The sequence below is a fragment of the Mauremys reevesii genome, linkage group 23 (genome assembly GCF_016161935.1).
Source record: "Mauremys reevesii isolate NIE-2019 linkage group 23, ASM1616193v1, whole genome shotgun sequence".
Classification (NCBI taxonomy): domain Eukaryota; kingdom Metazoa; phylum Chordata; order Testudines; family Geoemydidae; genus Mauremys; species Mauremys reevesii.
This window is the reverse complement of record NC_052645.1, coordinates 15,024,168-15,051,503: the sequence shown is the minus strand read 5'-3', so window position 1 is coordinate 15,051,503 and position 27,336 is coordinate 15,024,168. Positions and strand designations below refer to the sequence as shown.

General features: G+C 43.9%; 2 protein-coding genes across 4 annotated transcripts in view; one reads left to right on the top strand and one right to left on the bottom strand.

The window, feature by feature from the left end:
• Positions 1 to 269: 269 nt before the first annotated feature.
• Positions 270 to 27,182, bottom strand: LOC120389107 (RH-like protein). Of its 3 annotated transcripts, none has more exons than XM_039511346.1 (11): positions 25,020 to 27,182; positions 21,346 to 21,706; positions 17,685 to 17,871; positions 14,121 to 14,271; positions 13,062 to 13,209; positions 7,503 to 7,669; positions 7,015 to 7,152; positions 6,657 to 6,787; positions 5,441 to 5,520; positions 3,628 to 3,701; positions 270 to 3,050 (listed from the first exon to the last, which is right to left on the bottom strand). In XM_039511346.1, exons 2-11 carry the CDS (start codon positions 21,485 to 21,487, stop codon positions 3,024 to 3,026), a joined length of 1,245 nt encoding a protein of 414 aa, XP_039367280.1. In that variant the 5' UTR covers positions 21,488 to 21,706; positions 25,020 to 27,182; the 3' UTR covers positions 270 to 3,023. The 3 variants fall into 3 exon arrangements, with proteins under 3 accessions (XP_039367280.1, XP_039367281.1, XP_039367282.1); XM_039511347.1 differs by having other exon boundaries at positions 26,224 to 27,182; XM_039511348.1 differs by having other exon boundaries at positions 26,403 to 27,182.
• Positions 27,163 to 27,336, top strand: part of MACO1 (macoilin 1) — a 48,957-nt gene continuing 48,783 nt past the window's right edge. Inside the window, exon 1 of the mRNA XM_039511344.1 lies at positions 27,163 to 27,197. Coding sequence (XP_039367278.1) covers positions 27,178 to 27,197 — 20 coding nt within the window. The 5' untranslated portion in view covers positions 27,163 to 27,177. The remainder of the gene's footprint in view (positions 27,198 to 27,336) is intronic.

Below are 27,336 nucleotides of genomic sequence, written 5' to 3'. Positions count from 1 at the left end.
ACTAATGTATTTATCTTGTAAGCAGATAACACCTTGATCTTATACTCTAAGGGCTTTTTAAAAGATTTGATTATTGAATACTTAAACAGGCCAAGTTTTAAAGTTCTGTAGCTGTAGTAAGGATGAATTTGGCCCCTTTGCATTTTCCACAATTCCTAAATTCTGCTCTTCAGTTTAGTGAGCTCTATTCTCTCTTCTCTCCACCAGAAGCATATGTGTGTGTATGTATGTGTATATGTGTGTGTGTGTGTGTATATATATATATAATATATATACGGATGGGGGACAGGACTAGCCAAGCCCTCTGCATAAATCAGGACACTCTAAAGTAATTTTAGCTTGAATGTGCCTTTAGCAGGGGGTGTGCAAAATCCTTTGAGGGCTAGGCTGCAAATTTTGCCTATTCCCCGTCATTTACCGCTATTGCCCCATGTTACCTTGTGCTGTACACTAGTCTCAGGCACAGAACTACATTAAGTGATTCCTCCCAGCACTTACTGCATAGCAGAAGCCATTGAGGAACTGGCTCCTCTTTCTTTCAAGCCTCCCCTGCAAGTTCCCTGGGAAGGAGCTGGAGAAGTCTGCCTCAAACTGATGAACCATTTCTGTGGTTCTGGGACAGTTAATACAAACTAGATGAACAGTACAGACTGGAGCCTAGCTGTAAGTGGAATGTAGCCCCTAGCTCTCTGTCTCTGCTTTCCTGTACTCCTGGAACAGTGGACCACATGTAGAACTTTTATTCCATAACTATTCATGGCTCAAGTGATAATGCATGCAGATATACAAACAGCCCTTTTTCCTTCAGTATTTAAGGTTAGGACTATTGATTGAGCAATGGGGAAAGACATCTGAAAATTTGAGTTAGTGTAAGATGTGAAGTAACATTTAAAAAAGTGTCACTAAAAAAAATTAACACTGACTGCACCAGGTTCAACCTACTGCTGGAAAATTGTACTTAAAACTGGAATCTTGCAACGCTGTTATTAGGAGGGGAAAATAAGTATAACTGCTAGGTAACACTGAGATGGGGCAACTATATTGGTTATATTCTAAACCAAGCTTCATGGACTTAAGTAATTGCATAGATTCAGCTCCTATCTGTTTTGATGGGAGTTCTGTGAACGTTTGATGGAATTAGATAGAGCCCTGCAAATATCCACAGATATCTACATGCAGAGATGGCCGTATTGTTTACCATCTTTGCAGATTGCCGCTCAGATGTAGAGCCAAATTTCTGTAGCTGTGCCAGGCTCTAGAAATAAGCAGGTCAGCGATTATCTCGTGACTCAGAAACATAGAACAATAGCACTTCCTTTACCAGAAACACTTTTGATACTGCCAATGGAGTAATAGAGAGTTACCCACTAAGTAACATTCCATTTCCCTTTAGAGGTAATGGATCAAGGACAGTATAAGTTTCTTCTCATATCAAAGAATATATGTTATGGCAGATTATTGCCAGTTTGCTTTATTTTCAAGCAAGTGTACTGATTAAAGACAAACATTCTGAAATGAAGGAGAAACTCTACCCCAATGCTCAAAAGGTATCTAGTTGTCTAACTCATTGAAATCCAGGGTGGGCACATGCCTAAACACCTTTTGAGGAGCTAGAGATCAGTGACTAAGGCCTCAATCCTACAAGGAGCTCCATCTGGGTTCAGGAATCTGCTTGCACAGAGTCCATTACAGCATTAGGGCTAACTATATACTAAGACCCTGATCCTGAGTTCTATGCAGGCAGGCCCTTGTGGTTACCTATTGAAGTCGATGCAGAACTGGGGCGTTAAATGCCATCAGATGGCAATACTGTTAAGCATTACTTTTAACTATTGTATATACACAACATTTTCAGACCAACTGATTTTTTCATATTGACTGTGGCCCTTTAAAATACAAAATAAAGTTTGTTCATTAATATTCACTCACACAGCACCAGGTTTTTTACATTGTTTCCTTAAACAAGTGTTTAAAGGTAAAACATTTAAACAACATGAAACCAGGATAAAGCCCTTTAGAAACTGGTTTATAATTAAGCCTGTGATTAATACTGTTTGTGTTACACATTATGGGCACTATGCTTCAAGTCCCTTACTCACATAATTAGCCTCATTCAGGTAAATGGGATTATTTGTGCAAGGACTACTGATGTGAGCAAGAGGCTCAGTCACTGAAGTACAGTAAAGAGTGCTGCTCAAATAGCCACTGTGCACCTGACCCTTTGAAGAGCTGAGTATTTATAACTCCCAGGCACTCCCCACTTCTCAGGATTGAGTACTCTGGATCAGCTGCTGCAACCCTTGCACAAGTAATGCCATTGACTTCAGGGGCACTGATCACATGAGTAAGAGTTGTAGGGTCAAGCCTTTTATTTTCAATTCCACTTCACACTTCAGTTTCTTACCATTTGAATTTCCAGAGCAGCTGGCCTAAACCAAAGCAGCTACAGATTTTCTTTAACTAATGAACTAATTTAGGCTTTGATCTTGCAAGGTGCTGAGCATACTGGCCCCAATCCAGCAAAGCACTCAAGCATCTCCTTAACATGAACCTCAAAGGGATTACTTCAGCATGCACATATTTTTAAGCACGAGTGTTTTGCTAGATCAGAACTAGCATGCTCAGCACCTGCAGAATCAAGCCCTTAATGTTCATGATTTTTTGACTTTCAAAATAGGAGTTACAAAAATATCTTCCTTCATTAAAATCTGGAAGCATCTTAAAAGGATAAGCTATCAAAGCTGGATGGATCCATTGTATGTGATTTACGAAAGAAAATGTTGAAAGCAAGACTTTATCAAGGCAGAAAAGCTGAATAAACTATTTTACCTGTGACTTTACATACTGTATCATTTAAGAATTGAAAGCAGCCTAATGCAATAATGTTTCTTCATTTTGAAATTCAGGAGTGATATTTAACCTTTTCTTCCCCCCCATGCCAATTAGTTTTCTAAAAGCAGAGAATAGGAAATGTTTTCCTCATCTTGGTCTAATCTTCTGTAATTTTGGTCTGGTCCCTCTGTTCAAAATCCATAAGCCAAATGGGGAAACTGTGAATGCAGAAATATTTCTGTAACATAACATCTTACTCAAAATAAAATAAAAAAATCAAAAGCTATATAAAACAATGTGAAACCATATTCTAGCCGGTTCTCCTTTAGGACCCAGATTTAGGAAAGCGCTTTTATTCCGGACAGCATTTAATCACATGCTTAAAGTTGGTCATATGTTTAGGTGCTGTCCTGAATAGGGACTGATTTAAGCATATGCTTAAGAGCTTTTCTTATTTAATGCCAAACACATATAGGAGCTGACCCTGTTCTCATTGAACTCTGTGGGAGTTCTGCACATAAGCAAAGGTTAGGATTTTCAAAGCCACCCCCTAGGCTATTTGGACACCCAGTTTCCTTAGGGACTTCGAAATTCTATCCAAAGTCAGTATATATTTATACCGTCCAGTCTCAAAATAGTTAATCTATTTAGACCAGGACATTCAAGAACTATCATGAAATATGGTTCTTCTTTGTATTGTTTTAGCACCTAGAAATCCATATTGAGATTGGAGCTTCATGGTGGCATCGGCTGCATGCGCGCACGCACACCCCCCCACAAAAACTGAAAGCTTACCTCCCAATAAGCTTGGTCATCAAAGTACTTTGATGCAGGCAGTGTCTTCCATAGTTTGAAAGTTAAAATGAAACCTGTGTTTAAAAATGATACATGTGGGTGGGAGGGGCTTTTTGTAAATATATTTATTAGCCACATATCACAATATAATGCAGAACTAAATATGGACTCAGAATCACAACCATGCCCCCACATGTGTGGAAATCTTTCTGTAGGGGTGAATGTCAGATTAAAAAGACGACAAGTGGTATTACTTTTAATGCTTTTGAACCTCTTTATGTTGCTAATGAATAGACTAAAATCTATTGGCAAAATAGAATTATCTGGATTGTCCTCCAGCCTTGCTGCTGCCTCTAATATGTATAATGGGCCTAACCAAAACCTTGGGTTGGAAACCAGCCCACAAACTTTGGAGATACTCAGGTCTGGATTTGAATGTGGGGTTCACGTGCATCTCTATACAGGACATATCTGGTTCAGAATAATTTGATACACAATTTCAACCAATCTAGAAAGATTTCCTAATCCTGTACAAATTATTGTAAAATGTTCCCCAGATTGACATAATTTGGGGAGAAAACCATGTTTCCAGAAAAGCCAGCTCTTATTTTCTTTCTGTAGGATTACCTGGACCCTTCCCCAGCCTTCAGTCATCTTCAAACAGTGAACGGATGAGATCCAAAGCAAAGCATGTAAAAAAATGTCTTGGGTTCCGATCCTGCAAACTGATTAGTCTGGGCCAACCCTACAAACACAGAGCCCCTTTGAATTTCAGGTGGCCTCCATGGGGGCAAGAGATTTTGCCTGCAGAAGTGAGGCCTTAATTATTGGAAACTAACACTTATTAAAGCCAACTGAACAGCTTGCCAGATTTTCAGGATAAACTAAATGATCATTAACTTTTTATATGAAAAGCTACCCAGGCACATTAAGCAAACAGGCTTATGAGCACTGTTAACTTGAGATTTCAGATGTAAACACCCAGCTCATTAAATGATTGGATCAACACAGACTGTTTGTTTACTTTTGCTGTTTATTCCCCCCCCCACCGCCATGTCTTTCAGTGAGATGAAGTAGATACTTAAAGTTTGCTTGATTAGCCCAACCTCTTAATTACATTTGAGCAAGCACAGGAGTTACATATTAATTATAAGCTGAAACACTCTTTTTAGAGAATGGTATTGGAACAGAGGTTCCAATATGCAGTTTCTTTCACTGAACTGAAGCAGGAGCAAATAGCTGTAGAAAATATCGCAACTGCCATAATCCCACCAGAGACAGAGATTATCTAAGATCTAGAACCAGATGACTAGATCCTCAACTAATGTAAAATCTACTATTGCCTTCAGGGGAGCTATGCTGATTTACAGCAACTGAAGATCTTACCCAGTGAGTGGAAAACAAACAGTCTCAATATATTTTTACTGCCACTAAGGCAATATTCCACATATAAAGATATCTATCCTATCCTTTCTCCTATCTGAAACCTGGAGGCTGCTGGTGAAGCATCAGTTAAAAATAACCTTGGCAAGCATAAGAATGATGCTATTGTTTTGGCCCTGCTGAACAAACCCCTTTCTGCTGCAACTGAAAGAAGCCTCACCACTCAGTATTTCCTACAGCTTTTTCTACAGTAGCAAGTCATCTACCTACATGTATATTTTTAGTGCATCAATCACCAAAGTATCTAGGTGCCAAGAGATGCAATAAGCCAGTGAACACTGATGTTAGAGCTGATGTAATATAATCGCATACCACCTACTCTTAAAAAAAATCAGAACAAAGCTATTGCAAAGAGCTTTCCCATACTGACCGGTAATGAAACCTGTTCCCAAACCGATAGCAGTGGTCAACATGAAAGAGCCAACTTCAATCAAGGCTAGATAACCCAGGCTGAAAATGAAAAACAAAACAAAAAAAACTTTCACACAAAGCAAAGGACTGTAGTGAAAAATATTCCTAGAATTTTTGCCACTTACAGATTCTGAGTTACACATTAAGGTTATGCACGTGTCTGCTTGAATATATGCATCATGGCAACTTTTCGCTAACTGAAGAATCACATAATTCAAATTTATTTTTAATCATTAAATTATTGTACAGTTTCATTTGAAGGGTTCAACACACCCTACCGGACCAAAGACGAATACAGAAACCTCAGGCCAAATTTTGCCTGCTACATGCTTGCAAAGCCCAGCAACTTGAATAGAAGTTGAGTGCATACATTAGAGGGCAGATTTTGACCATGTACAGCCCCAATCCTGTAATCTGATCTACCCACACAGCGTCCTAATGAAGCCAGGGGACTCTGTGAAGGAATAAAGGTTAGTCTGACTGGATGAATTGTGGATCAGATCTAAAAGAGCTACTGGACCCCCTAATGGTGCACAGTGGTCCAGCAAGTACGTTCTCCAGGACTCTGTCCTGTCTAGTTTTACCCCTGAATTGGCACTCTTTCCTCTGATGTGGGTCTACTACATTGCAGTCAGAGCCCGATCCTGAGAGGTGCTGAGCACCCACATATATGTATTACCTCTTCAAAAAAATATTTTGTCTTTTACTGCCAGTTTTAATATACAAGATTCCCTGACACATGCAGTGTCAATCAAAAGTCACCATTTGGAAGGATCCACATCACCTGAACCCTCATTCCTCTTCAATGGCTTCCTGTCTTTATCATCAATTCAAAACTGCTCATGGCTCACCTTCAGATCCCAGTTCAGTCTCACTTCCACTTAATCTCTGCTCTCATTTCCGCTCCCCCAGTGCAGTCTACATCACCCGCTTAGCAATCCAGCACTAAAAATTAATTTTTGAGGGCCTGAGCCAAAGCCCACCGAAGTCAATGAGAGCCTTTCCATTGACTTTAATGGGCTTTGGGATCTGGTCCTTGATTGTTATTAACGCGGTTAATCTAGAGGGGCCATGCAGAGTTATCTGCATACTGCATGTGTGTTCTAAAACGGAGTTCTAGCACAATACGTTAATGATTAGCTGAACATGATACTTACTAAAAAGGATCAACCTACCTTGATAAACTGGCCCGCTTGATTATTATGAAGAGAATGACATTGACTATCGCTCCAAGCAATCCAGGCAACCCAAACATGTAATGGACGCCACAGGTGTCATGAATCTTGAGCACCGAATTCAAATATGTCTGGGGAGGGAAATGTTTAATAAATACAGAGATGAACATATTTACTGAGCAGAAAAGTTCTTCAGCCACACATCCCAAAATAGAATGCAGGTCTTTTCACTCTCAGTCCCACATACTAGGCAACAGAACCCAGGAGTCCTGGCTGTAATCTCTCTACATGTGCCATTTCTTTGTGTGTAAAACCTCACACAAATGTGCGTGACAGGATTTGGGGTTTCAGACATTACCTGTAAACAGTGAGATCCCAGTACTGCAACCATGCTGGCAAGCAGACCCAACATCATGGCAATCCAAGGATGTGGAATAATGGGAGCTGAGAAACCAAGAGCAACCCCTCCTGCTAGTGCTGCATGGTGGATGTGGATCTGTGGATTAACATCACCAAAGTCAGTTCACACACACAATGATATGGCACCCATTGGATTAAATTCACCCTCCTGCAACACATCTATGCACTACTTAAGACCTATTTTGAGGGCTTAAGTGGGATCTAATTGGAGTATAACTGGCCCTGTGCATAGGGGGTGAATTTCACCCTTGCCGCACTATAGTATTGAAGATGTTAACTGGCTATTTGCTTGGGGACAAGAGATCATCATCCTGTTGAGGCGCTAGTGTTGTTTTAGCTTATTAGCCGTTTTACTTTCAATGTATTGCTAAAGAGATTAACAAAAATCTAGGTCTCTCAGCAAAGCGACCTTTGCTCTCCTCTTACCATCCTGATTTTTCCATTCCTGCTGCTCAAGGATGACAGTGCAAAAGCAGCCACAGCACTCACACCTATGGCATAGTAAGTGTTGCAGATTGCGTTCCTCTTTTCCGTCAGATCCACGATTAGCACAGAGTTGAAGCTTGGCCAGAACATCCACAGAAAGAGAGTGCCTTGCAGACAAAGAGAAGCAGTCTTCATTAGAATGCTCACAAACCCAGTGGGTCCATCCCATACTGTTTCTGCTGGCAGGTTCTAAATCACACAGTGCATCCACTGCAATACCCACATTGTGAACCAGCTCCATCATTCTGACCATCACTACATTTTGAGCCTCCCCAGCAGTCCTGCATTGCACATCTCAACAGTAGCCATGGAATAAACGTGCACCCAGAAAGGTGACTTAGCTGGGAAGGGCCTGATCCTTCAAAGAGCCAAGAGCCTCCTGAAAAGAGCTGAGGGCCTCAATGCAGGAGATACTCATCATCTTTCATGGTCCTTAAGCATCAGCTTTGCAATACCTGTGCTCCCTGGAAACTCAGATTCAAATATCAATGGGAATGATTCTGCCTCTCATCCCTAAGAAGTATGTTTGTGCAGCACGCAATTTACTGTGCGTGGTCCTTTCAGATGAGATCTTTAAAACCAACACCCTGTCTGCTTTGCATGGGCATTAGGGGCCTGGTTTCTGAAGTACACAGTAACCACAACTACAGTGAAGTCAATGGGAGCATTCAGCACCTCTGAACATGAGGCCCGAAAGGGTCCAGGACCTTTGCTGAAACAGCAGGGATTTGCACTGATGTCCTTGGCCAAAACCTCCCAAGTCCTCTTACTGTTGTACAGCATGCTGGTCACACAGCTGATGTGGTACTGACCAAAATAAAGAACATGGCTATGTTCAGAATGCCTTTCATGTAGGGGTATCAGAACACCAGCACAAGTGATACTAGCTGGCTCCCTTTCTGACAGGTTCAGCAGAGATGCGGAAAACTACCTGAACCATGGAGCCTGAACTCCCCTCTCCCCCCAGTGGTGGTTCTTCTAGGCTAGCACAGGGAAGCTTGCACTTCTGTTGTCTTGCTTTGTCCGCTTGGTGGAGAAATGGGGTTTCTGTCTTGTTAATTAAATTAATTAATTAACAATTATTTTAATTAATTTAATTTAACTTTTCAGTAGATAGTGAGGCTGGACGTTGGGTCCTTCTGCTCCAATAAACTACTCCTGCGGGAATTCTGTGCCGGTGCGCAATGCAGAATTAATGTTTCCCACAGAACTTTCTTTTTTCCCCTGCAGAATCTGTGATTTCCCCCAGCACTCCCGCCCACACCTGGCATGGGCAGCTGGGGCTCCCACTGTCAGCCCCCGGGCAGCTGCGACTGTCAGCAGAAGCATGATTATATTGTGTTATGTAGACAAAATATGCTGAATTTTGCAGAACTTTAAAATATTGTAGGCAGAATTTTTAAATTTTGGTGCAGAATTCCCCCAGGAGTAAATAACAGGCCCCAATCACCAGCAAAGAGGGGTCTTGTCCTCTGTGGGCCAGCCACCAGAGGACAACATAAACTCTCTCTCTCTCTCTCATACACAGGCAGATCTGAATCCATCCAGTAGAGGGCAGCAGGTGCACTCACACTAGTTTATATATTGAACATGTCAGGGCACAGCTTTGCTCCCAGGAGTTCTGTATCTATGATGGACTATTTAAGGATATAGGCTGTATTAAAAATAAGCTATGATTTATCTTCTCTTCCCCCACCTCTACTGCAGAGGGGACTCCGAGGCAGACTCGATAATTAATGTTCTACTGGGTGCCTGAATTATATAGAGTTAATTCCACAGGCTATTCACCTCACAGCAACATTTCAAGTGCTCTCACTACAATCAATCACTAAAACACGCAGGTTTCCAGGGCGCGGTATGTCCCTATAAAAACACGCTGGTTAGTCCCTGCTCCCAGCAACACTGACAGCCATCACCTTTGCAAGAGCTTGGGTCTCCAAGGCCCTTTAAAGTCCCTAGATGCTTTTGTTGCTCACTTTAGGCCCTCCGGCCTGTTGAACGACTGAAAGGACGATCCCATGGCGCGCACAGAGGATTTCAGGCACAGTGACCTTGATATGCTCTGAAAAACTAACAGGCTTCCCACAAAGTGATATTATCTGGGCAGATCATGTTCCAAGCTGCTTTTTTTCCATAAGCGCAGTATAATTTCCATTTGGCATATCCCTTGGGAAACTGACATAAGCTGCACTTATCACTGAGTTCACCCCTACAGAGACCTCCTGATCTATTCTAGTCTGTATAGTCAGGACATGTTTCTTTCATTTTCTTTAGCAGGGCTGTCAGTTGCAGGATGGCTTTTTGCCCTTAATCTTGAGCCCTGGAACCTTCCCCTTGTACAAGCGGCAAGGCAGATGATGGTTGCAGTTTGTTACAGTCTGTGCTTTGAGCATATCCCTAAAAACACATTTGGGATGCCGTCAATCACCCACTGGTAACTAACATTTGCAGTCAAGTGGATGCGTTATTTTATCTCACATCCCAGTACTCTTATTTCTCAGAGACGACAGGTGCTGGGGCACTTATAATCTGCTACAGCCTGCATGCAAAAGACTGGCAAGATTATCTCTGAAGTGAAGTCAGCAGAGACTAGGCAACAGCATCACCCTTATGCCCATGAAATAACTAGAGTCTCGCTCAAGGTTGCTATTGGATATTCTGTGTCCAAAAGGTCCCAAGTTCCTCCGTCCCAATTATTTATCCCTTCTCCCATTTCCTCCCTCTCTCCTCCCATTTGTATCTTTCCCCCTTCCCACTTTTCGGTTCTCCAGGCACCAGTAAATAATGTAAATGTTTAGAGCAGTGGTTCCCAAACTTTAACAACCCGTGAACCCCTTTCACTAAACTGTCAGGTCTCGTGAACCCCCTCCTAAAAATGAATATTTCCAGGGAGTTTCTCCTTTACCTGAGGATAAAGTATAAAAGCAGTGATCTTGGAAGTAAAACATTTGTTTTTATGACAAGCTTATTACACACTATTATTTATCATTACAGTGTTTTATTACATTATGAAAACGGCAACACTCGTCCAAGATCTCACTTTTGCAACTTGTATCACTTTGATTAAGCCTGATAAGACAAGGCTCCTAGGTTTCATCAAGGAGTATCAGATGTGAAACAGCATAAAGGGATTTAAGAAGCCAACTCAACGAGTTCCTCCTACACAGCATTCAGGTCTTGAGCATTCCAGGCAAACAACACACGTTACACAAAGCTTAAACTTGTTCTTCATAATAATTTAAAAAACAATACTAGCAGCCTATTTCATTTTAAAAACAGCAAAAAAAAATCCACCTCCCTTTCCATTTCTTATAAGGCATCTTGAAGTTTAAATCTCAGCGTGATAGATATGCTTGCTTTGATCTGCTTAGCTCTTGGAAGTCCCCGGGGCTCTTCGCTGCTGGCCCTGTGGTGCCTGGGGTCCCTAGGGACAGCTCTGTCTGCCATTAGAGAATTCCCCCCCACCTCAATAACTCCCTGTAACATTTCGTGAACCCCCAGGGGTTCATGAACCCCAGTTTGGGAACCACTGTTTAGAGGGATCTTACGGCTTCAAGGTTACCCCCTCCATTCTCCCCATGCCACTCTAGGTGGCGATACTCATATCATTTACCTATGGAACTCACAAATGCAGAAGATTGGTTAATATTTCTACAGTGCTTTGAAAACAAAGTGCTGTATTATTACAGAAGCAAATCATGTGTGTGTGCCATTCACCCTTGTGCAGCCCACAACCTACAACGTTTATGTCCCACTTAAGCTCTATTTTGAAAGCTTATGTGAAACTTACGTGGCGTACAGGTTTTATGGAGGGTTGAATTTCATTCATATATGAATAAGAATCATATCTGCAGATACACTGTCAAGGATAAAGATTATCAGTCTTCATGCTTCAGGGTATAAATTAATCACCAGCTGGGGCTCAGGAAGAAACAAACATCCTTTTCCAGCACAATGTTGCACAATAGGAGGTTTTACATCTTCCTTAGGCAGATCTAGCACAGGTCACTGTCATAGACAAGACACAGGACTAGAGGTCCCACTGGTATTTCCCACTATGGCAATTCATGGTCTGTGGCAGGAGTGGAGCTGGAAAGAAGGATCCAGATTGTGAATCCCTTATTCCCACTGGCAATGTAGTTACTTGCAAGAGTAATCCCAGGAACTGAAATGAGGCTCTTCTTATGAGTTGGAAGTGTTCATAATCCAGCCATGAATTTCTGGGGGGACCCAGGCACTGGGTAGCCTTGGACACATTATGAAATCGCTTGTTTGGTCGTTCATTTGTGAGCATCTGCACTACCTCGGAGTTGCTTTCAGGAATTATTCATGAAGACATAATTACTTTAGATAGCGAGCACTTGGGGGTAGCGAGCTGGCACTAAAATTATAATGAAGACTTAACAATGTCTTGATGAGTTAGATTAAAATACCAATTGCTTTGAATTATACAGCGGAGCAAGAGCTCTGGGGACTCAGCAAGATGAGCATTTAATTTTTCCTTTTTTACATTGGGTGAAGGCTGCCAGATTTCATTAGACATGTGCCAATGAGCCCTGGTCAGGTTCCAGCAAACACCCAGAATCAGCCCCTCCCACCGACAGTAGATCTTGGGATGTACAGCCAAAAGTAGCGAGCGCCATAACCAGTGCCATCTACTGGGATCAGAGGAGACATTCGGCATAGCTCACTCACTCCATTCGGGCAGAACTTAGCTCCTAATAAAGGCCTCGGGTGCTCCCCTGTCACAGTGATAGGTTAGATACGTATTCACTCGATTTTAGCCACAGAAATCAATGCCTCTATTTCAATGTCGTTTCTTTTAAATGTTAAATTAAATTCAGTGCTGGCACAAGGTGCCAAATTGACAGACCTGGGAACTTACATTCTTTGTGGAGACAAGGGCACAGCACAGATCATGGCAGGACCAGCTTTGTAATATAATATAGAAACAAGATCATTTCTTTAAAAAAAGGCCAAAAAAAAAAAAGACACCTATCCTTACCCTGAGCATTTTGCCTGTGTGATGTATCTTCCCCCCACCCTTTATCTGCTTCTTCTCTTTTGATTCTTGTCTTTGTAAGTGTTTATACAGTACCTAGGACAATGCAGCCTTGATCCTGCTTGGGGCCTCTGGCCCCTGTGGCAATACAAATATTAATTGTAACACTGCCCCTGCCAATATGGTTAAATCAGTGCAAAACAGCCACCTGTAGTGGTGAGAGAACAGTTTACCCGCCTTGGCCTTTCTGCTGCATCTGCCAAGAAGGGACCTGCTCGGTGCCACTGCAGTGGTGGTTTACATGATGGGGCCCATCAGCCTAAGAACAGAGCTGAGACTCACCAACTCATTACCATCCGACGGTAACAACTTTTGGTCACCGGGCTGTATTCGAACCTCCAACTTTGCGGTAAAAGGTTCTATGCCCCATTCCCCATCCCCAAAGTCATTCATCCCCCTGGCCACCACAGACTGAGACGTTCAAGTAAAGGTCTTACCCAGCATAGAAAACAAATCAGATATCGGATTAGACTTTTCCTTTTCAACCCTTTCACTCAGTGAAGAATGGTACAGCCACCAGGAGACTGCCAAGCCAAAGTAGGTCCCAAATATGTGAACGTGCATCAAGCTTGTGTGTTCCTCAACCTGCAGGCAACAAAGATATTCCAAAGATGTCATTGGGTCCCCTTGATGTGTACAGAGACTTGGAGCTCAGTTACTTATATAGTGTCCTTCGTAGGCACCCTCTCATATTCAGTGTTCATGAGCACTCAGTGCACACAGTGCTTTTTGCAGCTCAGAAAAAGACATGATCCCTGCTCCAAGGAACCTGCAGTCTAATTCAGACAAATAAAAGACACTGGTCCCAGTTCTAGTGCAAGGAGATGTGTAGATACCCTCAGCTGGAAAAATGCTGCCCAGAAGATGGTTAGAAGGAAGAAGGGCTTGGTGGATGGGGTGTGGAAGGCTGCTCCAAGCAACATGAATGAGGGAGCAAAGGGGACAATTAATTATGATGATTACTATTATTTATTTGATGGCCGAAGGGGCCAAAGGCTCCCTCCTGGCCTTCATGAAAAGATATGGAACCAAAGGGAGGGCTAGGCAGGAACTTGCAGCGGGAGTAAGAAGGGCCACGTGGAACTTGGGGCAGAGCCTTGAAGGTGAGGACAAGGAGCATTAACTTAATGCAAAAGGAAAGAAGCCAGTGAAGAGACTGGAAGAAGCTGTGATCAGAGCAGCAGGAAAGAAAGCAGGAGCATGTTGGCTGGGAGAGAGAGGAGAAGAGGTGAGGCGCAGAAGGCCAGAGAGAAGGTGCTGTAAACAGAGTGAGACACAAGTAGAATCCCCAGCCACGTAGCCCTTCCACATGCAAAACTCCCTTTCATTTCAGTGGCAGCTGCATGCATGCAATAAACTGCAGGATCAGGCCCAGAGCGAACCAGCTTAGAGCTGACTATCTGTATAGCGTCAATATCAGACCAGCAAAGGAAAACAAAGGTTTGTTTAAACCCTCCAAAGCCTTTTCCCGCGCATAGGATAACATGGTTACCTACCTTCAGGAATTTTACATTGATCCATCTGCTCGTACTGAAAGCTGCCACCTCCACCATCGCCATCCAAATCAACTGAATAGGGTTAGCTTTGCCCAGAAGAGCTCCAGCTGAGATTAAAACAGCAGTTACACTTATACTGGCCTTTAATACGCTTTAAAAAAAAAAGGAGAAAGTTAATTGTGAAACGAACTGAACCAAAAAAAAAAAAAAAGTCATTAGTAGTCAGCACTGTTCCAGACATTCATTATGGAATGTTCATGCTTGTGAGGTAGCTCCCCATTTTACAGCTGGGTAAACCAAGACACAGAGATTTAAGGGCAGCATTTTCAAAAGTGGCCTCCCATTTGGGGTGCCAACATGAGATACTTTGGGCCCAATTTTCAAAAGTACTAAGCACACATAACTCTGACAGAAGTCAACAGAAGTCGCAGGTGCTTAGCACTACTGACCACCAACCCCAAGGTGCCTCAAGCTGAACTGAGACACCTTAAATCAGAAGTCACTTTTGGAAAATGTGGCCTTAGTGGCTTGTTGAAAGCCACAGAGGGAGCGAATGTCAGAGCTAGGATTGGAGCTCTGGAATTTCTGGCTCCCCATCCTATGCCCCAACCACTAGATCACACCGGTCTCTCTGCACAAGGTGTTCTGAAGTTCCTACAGTCCTCACACAAAATTATTTCTTTCCTTTTCCCCACTTCTCAAAAGGCTGTCCACCATTTTGTCCTCCATCAAGGAAACAAGGGATGTTAATGACTCAGACACACTGTAATTTATAGATGTGTTCTGGGCTGTTCTTGACCTTTACAATATTCCGGAATTTCAATTAGCTGCTTCTCCTGCCTCTTGCCATGAGAAAGAACGTGCTGAAAATCCTCAAAATTGTTCCCGCGAAGGTAAAGATTTTGTCTTACTTCCGATAGGAAAATCATCTACGAGCATATTGCTCTGTAGTTGCAGACAATTTTCTTGTGTGTGCAGCATGCACAGCTGGGGCAGGAGATGATTTTTATTTAAGGAAACTGAGTGCTTCTGAAAGGTACTGGCCTGAGAGCTGCGCAGACCAAACTGTATCAATTCAGTTGCTTTCACATCACCCTGCCAATGCGTCAACCCTGACCAGAAGAGGTCACCTGTAGGGGTTAAGGGGCGTTCAGTCTCTGTGGCCTTGGTCTCTCTGCTGGGTCTGCCATTAAAGTTGTCATTTGCGAGGATGATTTTTGTGAATGTGGACGCCTCTCAAACTACCAGTCTCATTTCACATGGGGACCCCCAAATGACCGTCACATGATGATAACTTCAGTCGCTACAGACCTAGGCCAGAGCTGCACCAGCAGTAGAGCTGGGTGGGAAACGGTTTTCTCATCCTGCGAATATTTTCAAGAGTTCAAAAAAATGTCCTGTCTCAAACTGGGGAAAGGTCAAAATCTCAAGATATTCATGAACTGAAAACCCCCTTCTCTCTCCCCCGCCCCATTTCAGGCCAATCCAAACTTTTCGTTGTGATCACTTTGAAACATTTTGTTTCCATTTGAACCTTTTCTTCTTTTTTTCAGTCAAATTAGCTTGAATTTGTAAATGAAAAAAGTCATTTAAGTCCAAAAAAATGGGAATTTTTAAATTTTGATGATTTAGGAAAAAAATGCCCCAACATTTTTTAAGTCAGAAAATCCATCCAATTTAGCCCTGTTTTGCAAACAGCTTTGTTTTTGACAAATCTGCATTTTTCACCAAAAAAACTTCCAAAAAATTGTTGAAAAATTCCCCACCAGCCTAGCACTTCAGATCTTGTGAACCAATCCCCTGAGCAATCAGCATGAGTCTTGTGATGACACCTTTTGGCCAACTTTTTGCAAGATCTTCCAGCAGGTCATAGCCCACAAAATCCCACTTTAGTTAGCACCTGTCAGAAACTCTTGTTGTACTGCCACACAGTAGTTATTGCTACATATCTAATGTCGGGGCAGTAATTAATTCAGCAAAGCCAAAAACCAAGACGAAGGCATTGAGTAAATGAGAACAGTTAGGAAAGGTCTCAGCAGTTTGTTGTGCTTCACATTTTTAGATACGCATAACAAAATTTATGCTTGCCTCTTCTGCAGCACATTCCATCCTAAGACCTCAAAGCATTTTACAAACATTCATGAATTAAGCCTCCCAACTGAGTTGGGTATAGATGGGGAAACTGAGGCACAGGATGGGGGTTAAATGATTTGCTCAGGATCACACAGAATGGCTGGGGCAGAAATGGGGATGAACCACAAATCTCCTGACTCCCAATTGGGTGACTCAGGCACGAAACCATTCCTTTCCTGTCTAGGAAAGAGGGAAGGAGGAAGAGAGGGAGATCCCTGTAGTTCCATAGTTAATCTACCCAATCAGTACCAGTTAGTATCTGACATTTTGCTTGTATCCCAGCCGTGTTGTGATTGCCAATGGAGTCTTCTTACACTTAACAGTAGATGAGAGGTTGGAACTGTAAATGCCTTTGCCATATACCGGGGTGGCCAGCCTGAGAAGGAGCCAGAATTTACCAATGTACATTGCCAAACAGCCACAGTAATACGTCAGCAACTCCCCCGCCTCAGCTCCCCCACCCCCGGCTCCCAGCACCTCCCACCCACCAGCAGTCCTGCTGACCAGCCCCTCCCCGCACCTCCTGATCTGCTGTTTCGTGGCATGCAGGAGGGGGGGAGAAGCGAGGGCACTGCAGGCTCAGGGGAGGGCGTGGGAAGGCGTGGAGACGGGGTAGGGCCTGTGGCAGAGCCAGGGGTTGAGCAGTGAGCAACCCCCCTGCCCATTGGAAAGTTGGCCGGAGCCACAGGTTGGCCACCCCTGCCATATACTATATGTGTAAACAGCAGTAGCATTCCATAATTCAATCAATGCTCAATAACTAGCTAATGGATGCAGGATTTTGTTTTGTTTTGTTTGGGGGAGGGGGAGGAAAAGGGAGAGGATATCCATTAAGAAAAAGAGCAGAGGTCATGAATTCTAGGACCATTAACAACATATGTAGCTACAAGTTAAAACAATGATACACAGTTAGCAAACACCACGTCTCATGATATAAACTGAGCTCCTCAAGGAACTGGGAGGAATATTTCCCTTGAATGTACAACGTGCAGTATGATGGTATTGGCCACTGCTAGAGGTAAGACAATGGAGTATATGGACAAGCTGTGTGATTGCTTATGGGTAGGACAGGAAGTAGGATAGCAGGTCAGCTGGACCAGTGGATTTGATGCAATCACTCTGTGCCTCAGTTCCCCATCCATAAAATGGGGATAAGACCACACCTCTCTATCTCACAGGGGTGTTGTGAGGGTAAAGACTCTGAGGCACTCGGATACTATGGTAATGGAGCCATAGAAGGAAGGGAGCTAGAACAACAGATGGCAAAATGCAGTTAAAATTACAAAGCCAACCATGAAATAACAAAAAGTCCTGCCAGTGTGACGGTGCTGCTGGGTAAATATACTAAAAAACAGGAAAAATTACCTTAGCCACAGCACTCAGAGATGCTACGTTAAGAGTAAATGATCCATTCTAGGATGTACGAATTACCTGTGCAGGCTGATTTTCATTTTTCCTGCTGAGGAACTAAACAAAAATCCTTCCACGAGCACAGCCCACTGAACTCCAAGTGCGGCAATTAGCAGGTTGAATCCAGTGCTGCTAAATCCATATCTTTTCAAGAAGGCCAGGAGGAAGCCAAATCCCAAAATCACCAGGACGTTGACATCTTGAAATGCTGCATGGCAGAGGAACCGAGAAATCTGTCAAGTTTTCAATGCAGACCAGACTCCACGTTAACACCACAGCAGTGATCAATAAACCTGCTGACAATTAATAACTGTCTCAGAGTTATCCTCAGACATTCTGGTGGAAAAGGAGGGTGGTGCAAGACCATGCATTTCAAGAGCACTATTTATCAGGGAGCAAAACCTTTTATATTAATCCATACTGCCCCCCACCCTCTGTGAGGGAGGTCTTATTATCCTAATTTTCCAGATGAGGAGGTGAGACACAAGAAGGTTTAGTGTCTTGCCCAAGATCAGAAGAGCTGGGAACGGAGGATAAGCGGTAGTACAGTCTAAATCAGGGGTAGGCAACCTGTGGCACGCAAGCTGGTTTTCAGTTGCACTCACATGCCCGGGTCCTGCCTGCCAGTCTGAGGCGGGGGGGGGGGGTTCCTCTGCATTTTAATTTAATTTTAAATGAAGCTTCTTAAACATTTTTTAAACCTTATTTACTTTACATACAACAATCATTTAGTTATATATTATAGACCTAGAAAGAGACCATCTAAAAACATTAAAACATATTACTGACACGCAAAACCTTAAATCAGAGTGAATAAATGAAGACTCGGCACACCACTTCTGAAAGGTTGCCGACCCCTGGACTAAACAATGAGGCACTGGACTGGGACTCGGGAGTTCTGGGTTTTACTGACTGTCTTTGACCTGCCGTGTGACCTTAGGCTTCCACTTCCCCACTCTGTGCCTTTGTTTCCCCTCCCATCTTCTCTCTGTCTTGTCTATTTAGATTGCAAACAAAGTGTTACAAAAATGTGAAGCTGTTTATAAGCACAATGAAAGACAGAGGCAGTAATAGGTTTATGAGAGCACTGGTAATTGCTTTCAAATGATCCCGTGCAGTCAGTCAGTAAAAACAAAGGACCACATCCTGTTCTCCATTACACAAAACCAAATCAGCAGGATTGGCACAGAAGTAACCAAGAACCAATTTGGGATGAGATCTGTAGAGAGTCTTGTCTTGTTTCATTTTGAAAACACTGACATTCTCCTTTTCAAAGTGGGCCACGAGCCCTATTTTCACCATTCCAGGGGGAGTACTGTATTTGAGATAATATTCAGCTAAGCAGTACTTCTCTCTACTGCAACTCTGTCTGCTAAGAAATGTTTCTTTGGAACAGAGTCCCCTTATCAAGGCACAGGCAGTGTGTCTGCTCCTTGTTGATTTTAAACCCCACCTTACACACACACACCCCAACTACACACACCCAGCCCCCTTCGTCTTCCCTGCAACATCTCAAGCCTGTTTTTTTGATGTACAAATTCAGAGTGACTATTAAAAGGGGCCAAACACGTTATGCCATAGAGTTTGTAATATTCCCGTGAAAGGGCCTCACAAAAAGATTCGTTAGTCTCTAAGGTGCCCCAAGGACTCCTCGTTGTTTTTGCTGATACAGACTAACACGGCTACCACTCTGAAACAAAAAGATCTGAAACCCTTGATTCTGCAGACACCTACACAAATGAGTAGTTTCATCAAAGCCAGGGGGACTGCTTCCAATGCATCAAATTATTCAGACACATAAATGTCTGCTGCATCAGGCCTTAGATTGCTCTTTCTGTGCCATAATTTTACAGCATCCAAGAACATTCTAGGCACTTCACCAGAAAGACATGGTGCCTACTCTGAAGAATTTACAATGTTATTTTAGATGGGACGCAGTGAATGAGAGAAGCTAACATGGAGGGGGGAAAGGACTAGGGTTACAAGAGTGTTGTGACTGTGTCAGCCCCAGGATATTAGAGAGACAAGGTGGGTGAGGGAATATCTTATTGGACCAACTTCTGTTGAGGAAAGGGACAAGCTTTCGAATGACAGAGAGGTCTTCTTCAGGCCTGGGAAAGGTACTCAGAGCGTCACAGCTAACAGCAATAAGATCACATGGCATGTGCATCTTCTGGGCAGTGAATTGAAAGTGTTTGGTTTTTTAACGAATAATTATTATTAACTCGCTTATTGTGAACACCAGGGAAGAAGTGGGTCATAAGGACTGTGAATGAGCAGAAGGTGGTAGTTTGGTGAAGTGCATGGGCCATGTGTAGGATGGCTAAAGAAGAGAATGAACACTGAGGCTGGAACCACTGGAGAAGTGGAAGGAGATCTACTGTGTATAAATCTCTGTATCCCTAGGCCTAGTAGCCCCAGCATATGTGCTAATAGGTATATTCTTATGTCATGTGCAGGTTTCTACACTTCATAGCAAGGATTAAAGCAAACGTATGGGGGTGGGGGTGCAAGTTTCTGGCTTTTGAGTAACTCACATACAAAATATTAAATGAACCCAACTCAGTGCATCACCATGGGCAAGTCACATCCCCTTTCTGCACTTCAGTTTTCCCCCATCTGTAAAATGGGAGTAATAAGACTTGCCTATCTACCTTACGAGGAAGTCATGAGGATTAATGGGTTAATATTTGTACAGCACTTTAGACAGGTTACACGCTATATATGTTTTATCATAATTGCTAATATACATCTTCAGTAAATATAGAAAAAAACACATTTCTCAGATGCAGGATTCAATGCTTACAACATAGAAGCAAAGTTTGCTACCATAAGACAATCCTCAGCATATTATTAAATAAGAAAAAGGGCTACTTTTGCCTGCCAATACACATGTGATAACCAATATAAGGCCTAATACAGAGCCCATTATTTAATAGTTTCACCTAGTAAGGGGCAGAAACCAAGACCCAGCTCAGAACAGCCCAAGATCCTTGGGGAAGGTTGGATCCAGGTTCTGAACTTCACTGCTCAGACTCACCACTAATTTTAATCCATTCCTACTAGCTGTCACACTATTTCAGTCATAGAATATCAGGGTTGGAAGGGACCTCAGTAGGTCATCTAGTCCAACCCCCTGCTCAAAGCAGGACCAATCCCCAACTAAATCATCCCAGCCAGGGCTTTGCCAAGCCTGACCTTAAAAACCTCTAAGGAAGGAGATTCCACCACCTCCCTAGGTAACCCTTAAGCCTGATTCTTTGTTGCTCTGCACATTGTGCATTCATTTGTCCCAGGCTTTCATCCATCTAGATTTTTTATTATTATTTTGTATGATCATGGTTCCAAGATCCCCAGTCTTGGACCTGAACCCATTGTGCTAGGTATTGTACTAACACAGAACAGGATGGTCTTTTCCCCCCAAAGAGCTTACAATGTACATATGAGAGACAACTGGTGGATACAGACCAGTGAGGGAGCACAAGGACACAATTTAGTAGTATCTGACACCCACTCTGGGCTGGTGTAAATGACTGCAGCAGGTGCACGCCACCAGAGTATTTAAAGGGAAGTACCCATACTGTATTTGTCAGATGTACAGCACTGTTCAAAACAAGCTCAAACGCACTCAAATAAAAGCACACCCTGAACCCTACCTTTAACAACAGGCTTGCAAACTTACCAGGATAGATGTCAAGGTCTTTTGGTGTATTTCCACTTTCGTTTGAAAAGCAAAACCAAAATACGAGGATAAAGGCAGTTTCCAAAGAGAGTATGAGCCCCGGCAGACCACATCGGAGACTGGGAGGATAGTCAGAACCCATTGTACGTTAGCTCGAGTGTTAAAAACACACACAGGAATATTTTTCTTCTATAAGAACGTTCCACCAACCTCAAACCAAAAGAAGGTGGGGGGTGAGGAGGGAATAAAAACTTCAATGCGATAAGAAAGCCCAAGAGGCGTTAGCAAGGAATAGCTCCTTATCTAAGGCAGGTCAGGAGTGCAAGCCCACAGCGACGAACATCAGCTGAGTCAAGTAGATCTGTGACATGCAAGAGAATGTATATTTAAATGGTAAAATTCTGGCGTGTCAGAGCCCTCTTCACCAGCTACACCAACTGCTGGTGGGCCTTATCGGTTAGCTGGGCTATAATTAAAGACAAGCATGAACTGGAACGTGGGAGTTTTGCCATTGATTTCAATGGAGCCAGGATGTCACCTTGAATCTGAACCCCTCCCCATATTGAGGAAGGACGTATTCTAATCCAGGGGCCTAATTCGTGAGTCAGTTAGGGTTGCTTTGTGCCAATATTCCAGCAAACAGCCTCCTTAAAAGCTGGTGGATCTAACCAGCGTATGGGAATCTCTGGTGGTATAGAGCTACCATAGCACCTCTTATGCCATCCCCTCTCCATGGCTGTGGAAATGGGGACATGGCTGAAGCATTGCTAAACCCTGGTGATCCCCAGCTGCTGGGAGCCTTTGGCAGAGCCAGCATTATTTAGAGCTGCCATGTGCCTATGTAATCTATGCCAGGAACCAGGCCAGTCCCAAGCTACCCAACATCCTTCCACAGCTGTGGCCTAGGGCTCCTTGGGTACAGCTGAGAATCTGACCTCAGATCTAGGTCCAAACCCCAGATCCAAACACTATGGATCTTTTGAAATTCAGATTCAGTCTGGATCCAGCTCTAGATGAGAATTGGCTTAAATGTGACTGAAGGCAGGAGCGCTCAATGCCTTGGACGATGGGCCTGTTGTAGTCATAGAAAAGAGGTCTTGGATTCCCAGCTCCCTTTCAGTCCCTATAGGAAGAGTGGTCTTTAAAGGCATATTGGCGAGGCCATGTGGGGGAAGCTTCCCCGATGTTGTTTATGAAGTACCCTCTCTGGGGACAGATACAAGAAGGACTTCAGGGCTCGACTGCTAAATTCCCACTACAAAGCTTTAAATGAAACCTTATAAAAATTAGGCCATTAAAAAAAACAGTGAGGAAAGAGATGAAATGCACCCTCCATTCACAAGGGATATAAAATCCTATCCTGGGGAAAAGACGGGCTAATACAGTGGTTCTCAGCCTTTTGTTATGATTTTATTACCATTGTGCCTAGGAGCCCATCCTGGACCAGGATCTCACTGGGCGAGGCACAGAACAAACAGAACAAAAAAGAGGGTTGCTGCCCCCAAATGCTTACAACTTGAGTAATATTTTTCATATTGCAACTGCTTTTCCACAGTGGGACCACCTCAAAGCCCCTGCATTCCCATCTAGCTGGGACCCCCTTTGCTTTTAGCAATATATCAAGGCAAAGGGGCCCCCAGGTGGAGAACACCAGGGTTAGCAGACAGCATTTCATGCAATCTGGGGCATTCCAAAAGCAACATACTGTTGCTGCTCTACCTCTGCCCGCTGCAGTTTGGCTCAGATAAGCAGAATGATGAAGATTGCCAGACTCCAGATGTCGAGATCTGTTCAGCCTCTGCTCCCCAAACACCACTCCTGATTGATGTGTTTACCAGCTGGCTGAAAGGCAGGACATTTCACTACCAGCTGGCTAACTGTAAAATAAACGCTTATGCTTTGTGATCTGATCCCATCCAGGGACTTGCTCACTGCCTTCCCTAGACCAACAAGCCACTGTTAGTATTGGCAAGAGGAATACTTTAGAAATGAGGGTCATTATTGCCTATTTTAGAAATAAAATTTCTATAAGCTCTCGACTGACTTTAATATATTCCTTTTCACAAAGAAGCACTATACCTTGCTTGATTGAAGACTGGGTGTGATGGATGGACAAATCGACTAGTCTGGAATCAGAACATGCTTTTCACATCTTTCAGTAACCTGCACCTTATTATGCACAACTAGTCCAAAAGCCAATCGTAATAATGCACCGTGAAATAACGACTTCCAAAAGGTGCGAGTCCACTGACTGTCATTCATCCTAAACGATCCCACCATTGGTTTACACACTGTTTAAGAATCTAGTGGCACACAGACGCAAATCAATTCTCCCACCACTAAAATGCAGCCACCTCTAGGAAGAAACGCGGCAACTGTTGAACAGAGCACAGCAATGTTCCACAAGAGCTTAGGGTGGGAAGCGAAGAACAATACTAGTAGTCAATGGTGCTACAGGGGAATGTAAGGAAACTTAACATAATAATTATCCAAGTTGAAGTTTGGCTGAGCTAACACCCCTTATGCTGTGGGTTGGGTGAAACCATGTTGAAGCTGGTGGGCAGCAACAATTAATTAAGCTCCCCTATGGAATAGTTGAAACAATAGGAGCCACTACCCAAAACACAGATGACCTGCAAAACCAGTGAGGAATGTGAATGATCTGCGTGGAAGTTTTTCCACTGGTGACTAGATATTGTTTGCTGGAGAGGTTTGAGAGTGAGAGTGGCGGAGGCAGCTGAAACACCACAGAAGGCAGCAGGGAAGCACTTGTAGCATGACCCTGAGATAAAGCTAAGAGAGAGCTTTGAGGTCAAGTGCTTGCTGAAAAGGGGCTTGGAACTGTGAGCAAAGAAATGGTCCCCTGTTGGATTCTTACTCGGACCAGGAAAATCGGACTTAGTGTACACTCTTTACAAATAATCGGGAGTGCATCAAAAAAATACTAACTCTGTCATCAATTTCTTCTCCCAACAGAAACAACCTGCAAGACCCCTAATACTGGCCAAGTGCTCAGGTCAAACAGGGGAGCAACATTATGTACTGAGTGCCATCAGCGCGCTCAGTGCTGTAGAATGAGGTGGATGAGACGGACCCTGCCTCGAGGATTTTACAATCAAAGTTAAGCAGACAATGCCTCTTAGCCACATAATTAGGATGACCAGACTAGGACCCTATTGTGCTAGGCACCGTACAAACTCAGAACAAAAACATGGTCCCTGCCACAAAGACCTTACAATTGAATTAATACTTGACCCAATTCATTGGGAAGTAGCTATCAGAGAAACCGAGACTTCAAGAGGAACTGAGAGCACTCAGAACCTTGCAAGATCAGACCCTATGCATCTCATTGCTACACATGAGCTGCTGAAAGAGACTGAAAAGCAGCACAAAAATGGCATCTGCAAAGTTTCTGAGAAGATCAGCTTGGAATAGCATCTCCGAAGGTAGATGCAGTGGTAGTGTGCAGCGTGAGGGTATTTTGGAGGTGTGTAAAGTTCTTCTTTGATGAAATTGGTGCAGGTGATAATATTGCATACCTATGCCCAAGAGACAGAAGCAGTGTATATGAATGGGGAGAAAGCCACCTATTGGCAAAGAAAAGAATACCAGGCAGGCAAATGTACATTGTAAATTGTAGGAAATAGCAGGGGTAGAGCCACCACCTGACGCACCTTTGGCAGGTGATCCAGGCAAATTCACGGACATCCACAAATCCTCCCAAAGTGCTCTCATAAGCCACCTTTGGCAGGACAGAGGATCCAGGCACACTCTAGACCCATCAAAACAGAATGGGAGTAGAAGTGGCAGCAGGGAGAGACAAGAGAAGAAAGGACAAAGAATACAAAAAACGAAACAAAACAGTGAAGAGAAAAAGATGGAGGGGAGGTCAAATCAGAGAAGAAAAGTATCTAGGATGTAAAAGTGAAGAAACAGGAAGGGAAAGACAAGGGGGAAGGAAAGGCAACATTTTGAATGTATGATCTAAAATTGATTTGGCTAGTATGTGAACATTTTCCCAGCTCAAAGGGGAAGGAGGTGACAGTCTCTCTGCAGACTGAGCTCACATTGTATACTGATCACTTTCCTATAGTCTGTGAAAGGTTCACAGGGAAGGTGATGCTTTGCACTTCTCTCTCTTGCAAGGATACCAAAGTCAACATGCCTGAGTGCCTAGGCAAATGTCATTATCATCTCCATTTTAGTGATGGAGAAACTGAGGCACAACATTTAAGAGATTCACACAAAATGCACAGGACAGCCCCTGTCCTGCAAGGAGCTCCATAGCGAGAGCCGCCTTCACCCAGCCACCTGCCCAGACAGATCTCAGGGCAGCGTCTGGACTTCAGTTAGGTCTTGACCGCACAAGAAAGTTGTGAGATTAGAGACTGATTTAGTTAAATTGGTACACCCCCTTGTGTGGACACTTATTTTGCTTTAGAAGTCTTTTGTATCAATTGAATTTAAGTCCATTCTTACTTCAGTCAAGGCCTTAGAATTAGACCCAGACCAAGGAACAGAACCCAGTAATCCCAACTCCCAGTCTTTTTGCTCTAACCAAACAGACATTTGCTAGTATCTTTGACAATGGAATGGCCAAGAGGGAAAGACATATGCACTGAGCAAAGGGGACTGGGAATTTACCCATCTGAAAAGTAATGCATCACATCCTACATGCTGCTGCTTGGGTCTGGTATAACTTCCTTCTCATCTCATTCTTATCAGCTTTATTCAGTATAGACATACTACCCAAGCTGCTAGTGAACGCCCCAAATCCTGTCAACAGCCCAGTGTAAATCCTGGGAAAGTCCCAGTGATTTCCAAATCCTGATCAAGACTGTGCCGAGAAATCAGGATATTGTGGTGCACAGATGTTACCGTGAGGAAGCACTAGAAATGCTTGTACAGAAGGTGTAGCCGTGCCAGTCCCAGGATATTAGAGAGATAAAATAGGTGAGGTAGTTATCCCCCTTGTCTCTGCACACATAATAACTGGAGTATGCGGGCCAGGCCCATCCCAGGGGACACCATATTGCTCCATTCGCTTGGCCTGTCACCGTTATCTGAGCCTCTCCAGCCTCAGAGCGAGCCTGACTCCGCCACGCCCAGCGCCCCCAAAGGGGCTAGAGGGTTCCCTCAGCACCAGCGTCGACCTCCCCGGCCTGTCCATGGATGGGGTCACCACACGTCCGGGTTCTTCTGGACATTGGCTCTTTTCTGAGCCTCCTTTCTCCGTCCGGGCAGGTTTTTCCAAGGACAGGAAAGGCCCCCGGGGGCTTTGCAGAGTAGACAAGGCTGATCCGCTTCCCCAGGCTGGCGGGGTCCCTCAGCACCGGCTGGGTGCCCAGGAGCAGCTCACACCTGGCCCTGGTGGCTCTACTGGCTGGGCAGGCAGCAGCATCCCTCGGAGGCCACCCTAGTGCCAGGCCCACTCCTGCCGACCTCCCATTGGCCAGGCAATTGCCACCCTTTCAAGGCTCGTCCTATGGCCCAACAAGCCTAGGGAGGTAACCTCTGATTGGCCAGGCCCTGGTCCCCGTCCCTTTTTGATTGGCCTGTTATGAGCCATGGGCCCCAATTTGGTCCGACCGTTGGAACGGGCTGGATGCGCCCCCTTCCCTGTTCAGGGATTGGGCGGCTCAGCTGCCATTCTCCAGTTCTTTCTCTTCTCGCTGATTGGCGAAGCTGTCTGTCAGTCACTCTAGAGGCAGGGCTACGCGGCGTCCTGGGCGGCTGCGTTATGAGAGAGACGGAGCGGGACAAAGGACCTTGTGTCCTCTTACTTTTGGACACTGGGATTTCGCTCTCGCGTTCCTGGTAGCCTATTAGTCAATGAGGCTGTCAATCAAAACGTGAGGGGGTGGGACTATAATGTCAGTCAAAGATAGACTAATCCCTCTTTTTGTGCGTTTCCGAATGGATAATGTCCCGCCCACTCTTGTTTTTATCTCTGATTGGTCAACCTTGCTATCACTCATAATGTGGGGCGCG

Bases quoted from the DNA above. Each gene is read 5' to 3' on its own strand.
- LOC120389107 (XM_039511346.1), bottom strand. From the start codon at position 21,487: ATGGGTTCTGACTATCCTCCCAGTCTCCGATGTGGTCTGCCGGGGCTC. The intron at 7,670-13,061 runs GTAAGACCTTTA...TTTGTCTGCAAG, and splicing joins TGATTTGTTTTCTATGCTGG to GCACTCTCTTTCTGTGGATG. The intron at 7,153-7,502 runs GTAAGAGGAGAG...GTTAATCCACAG, and splicing joins GGAATGGAAAAATCAGGATG to ATCCACATCCACCATGCAGC.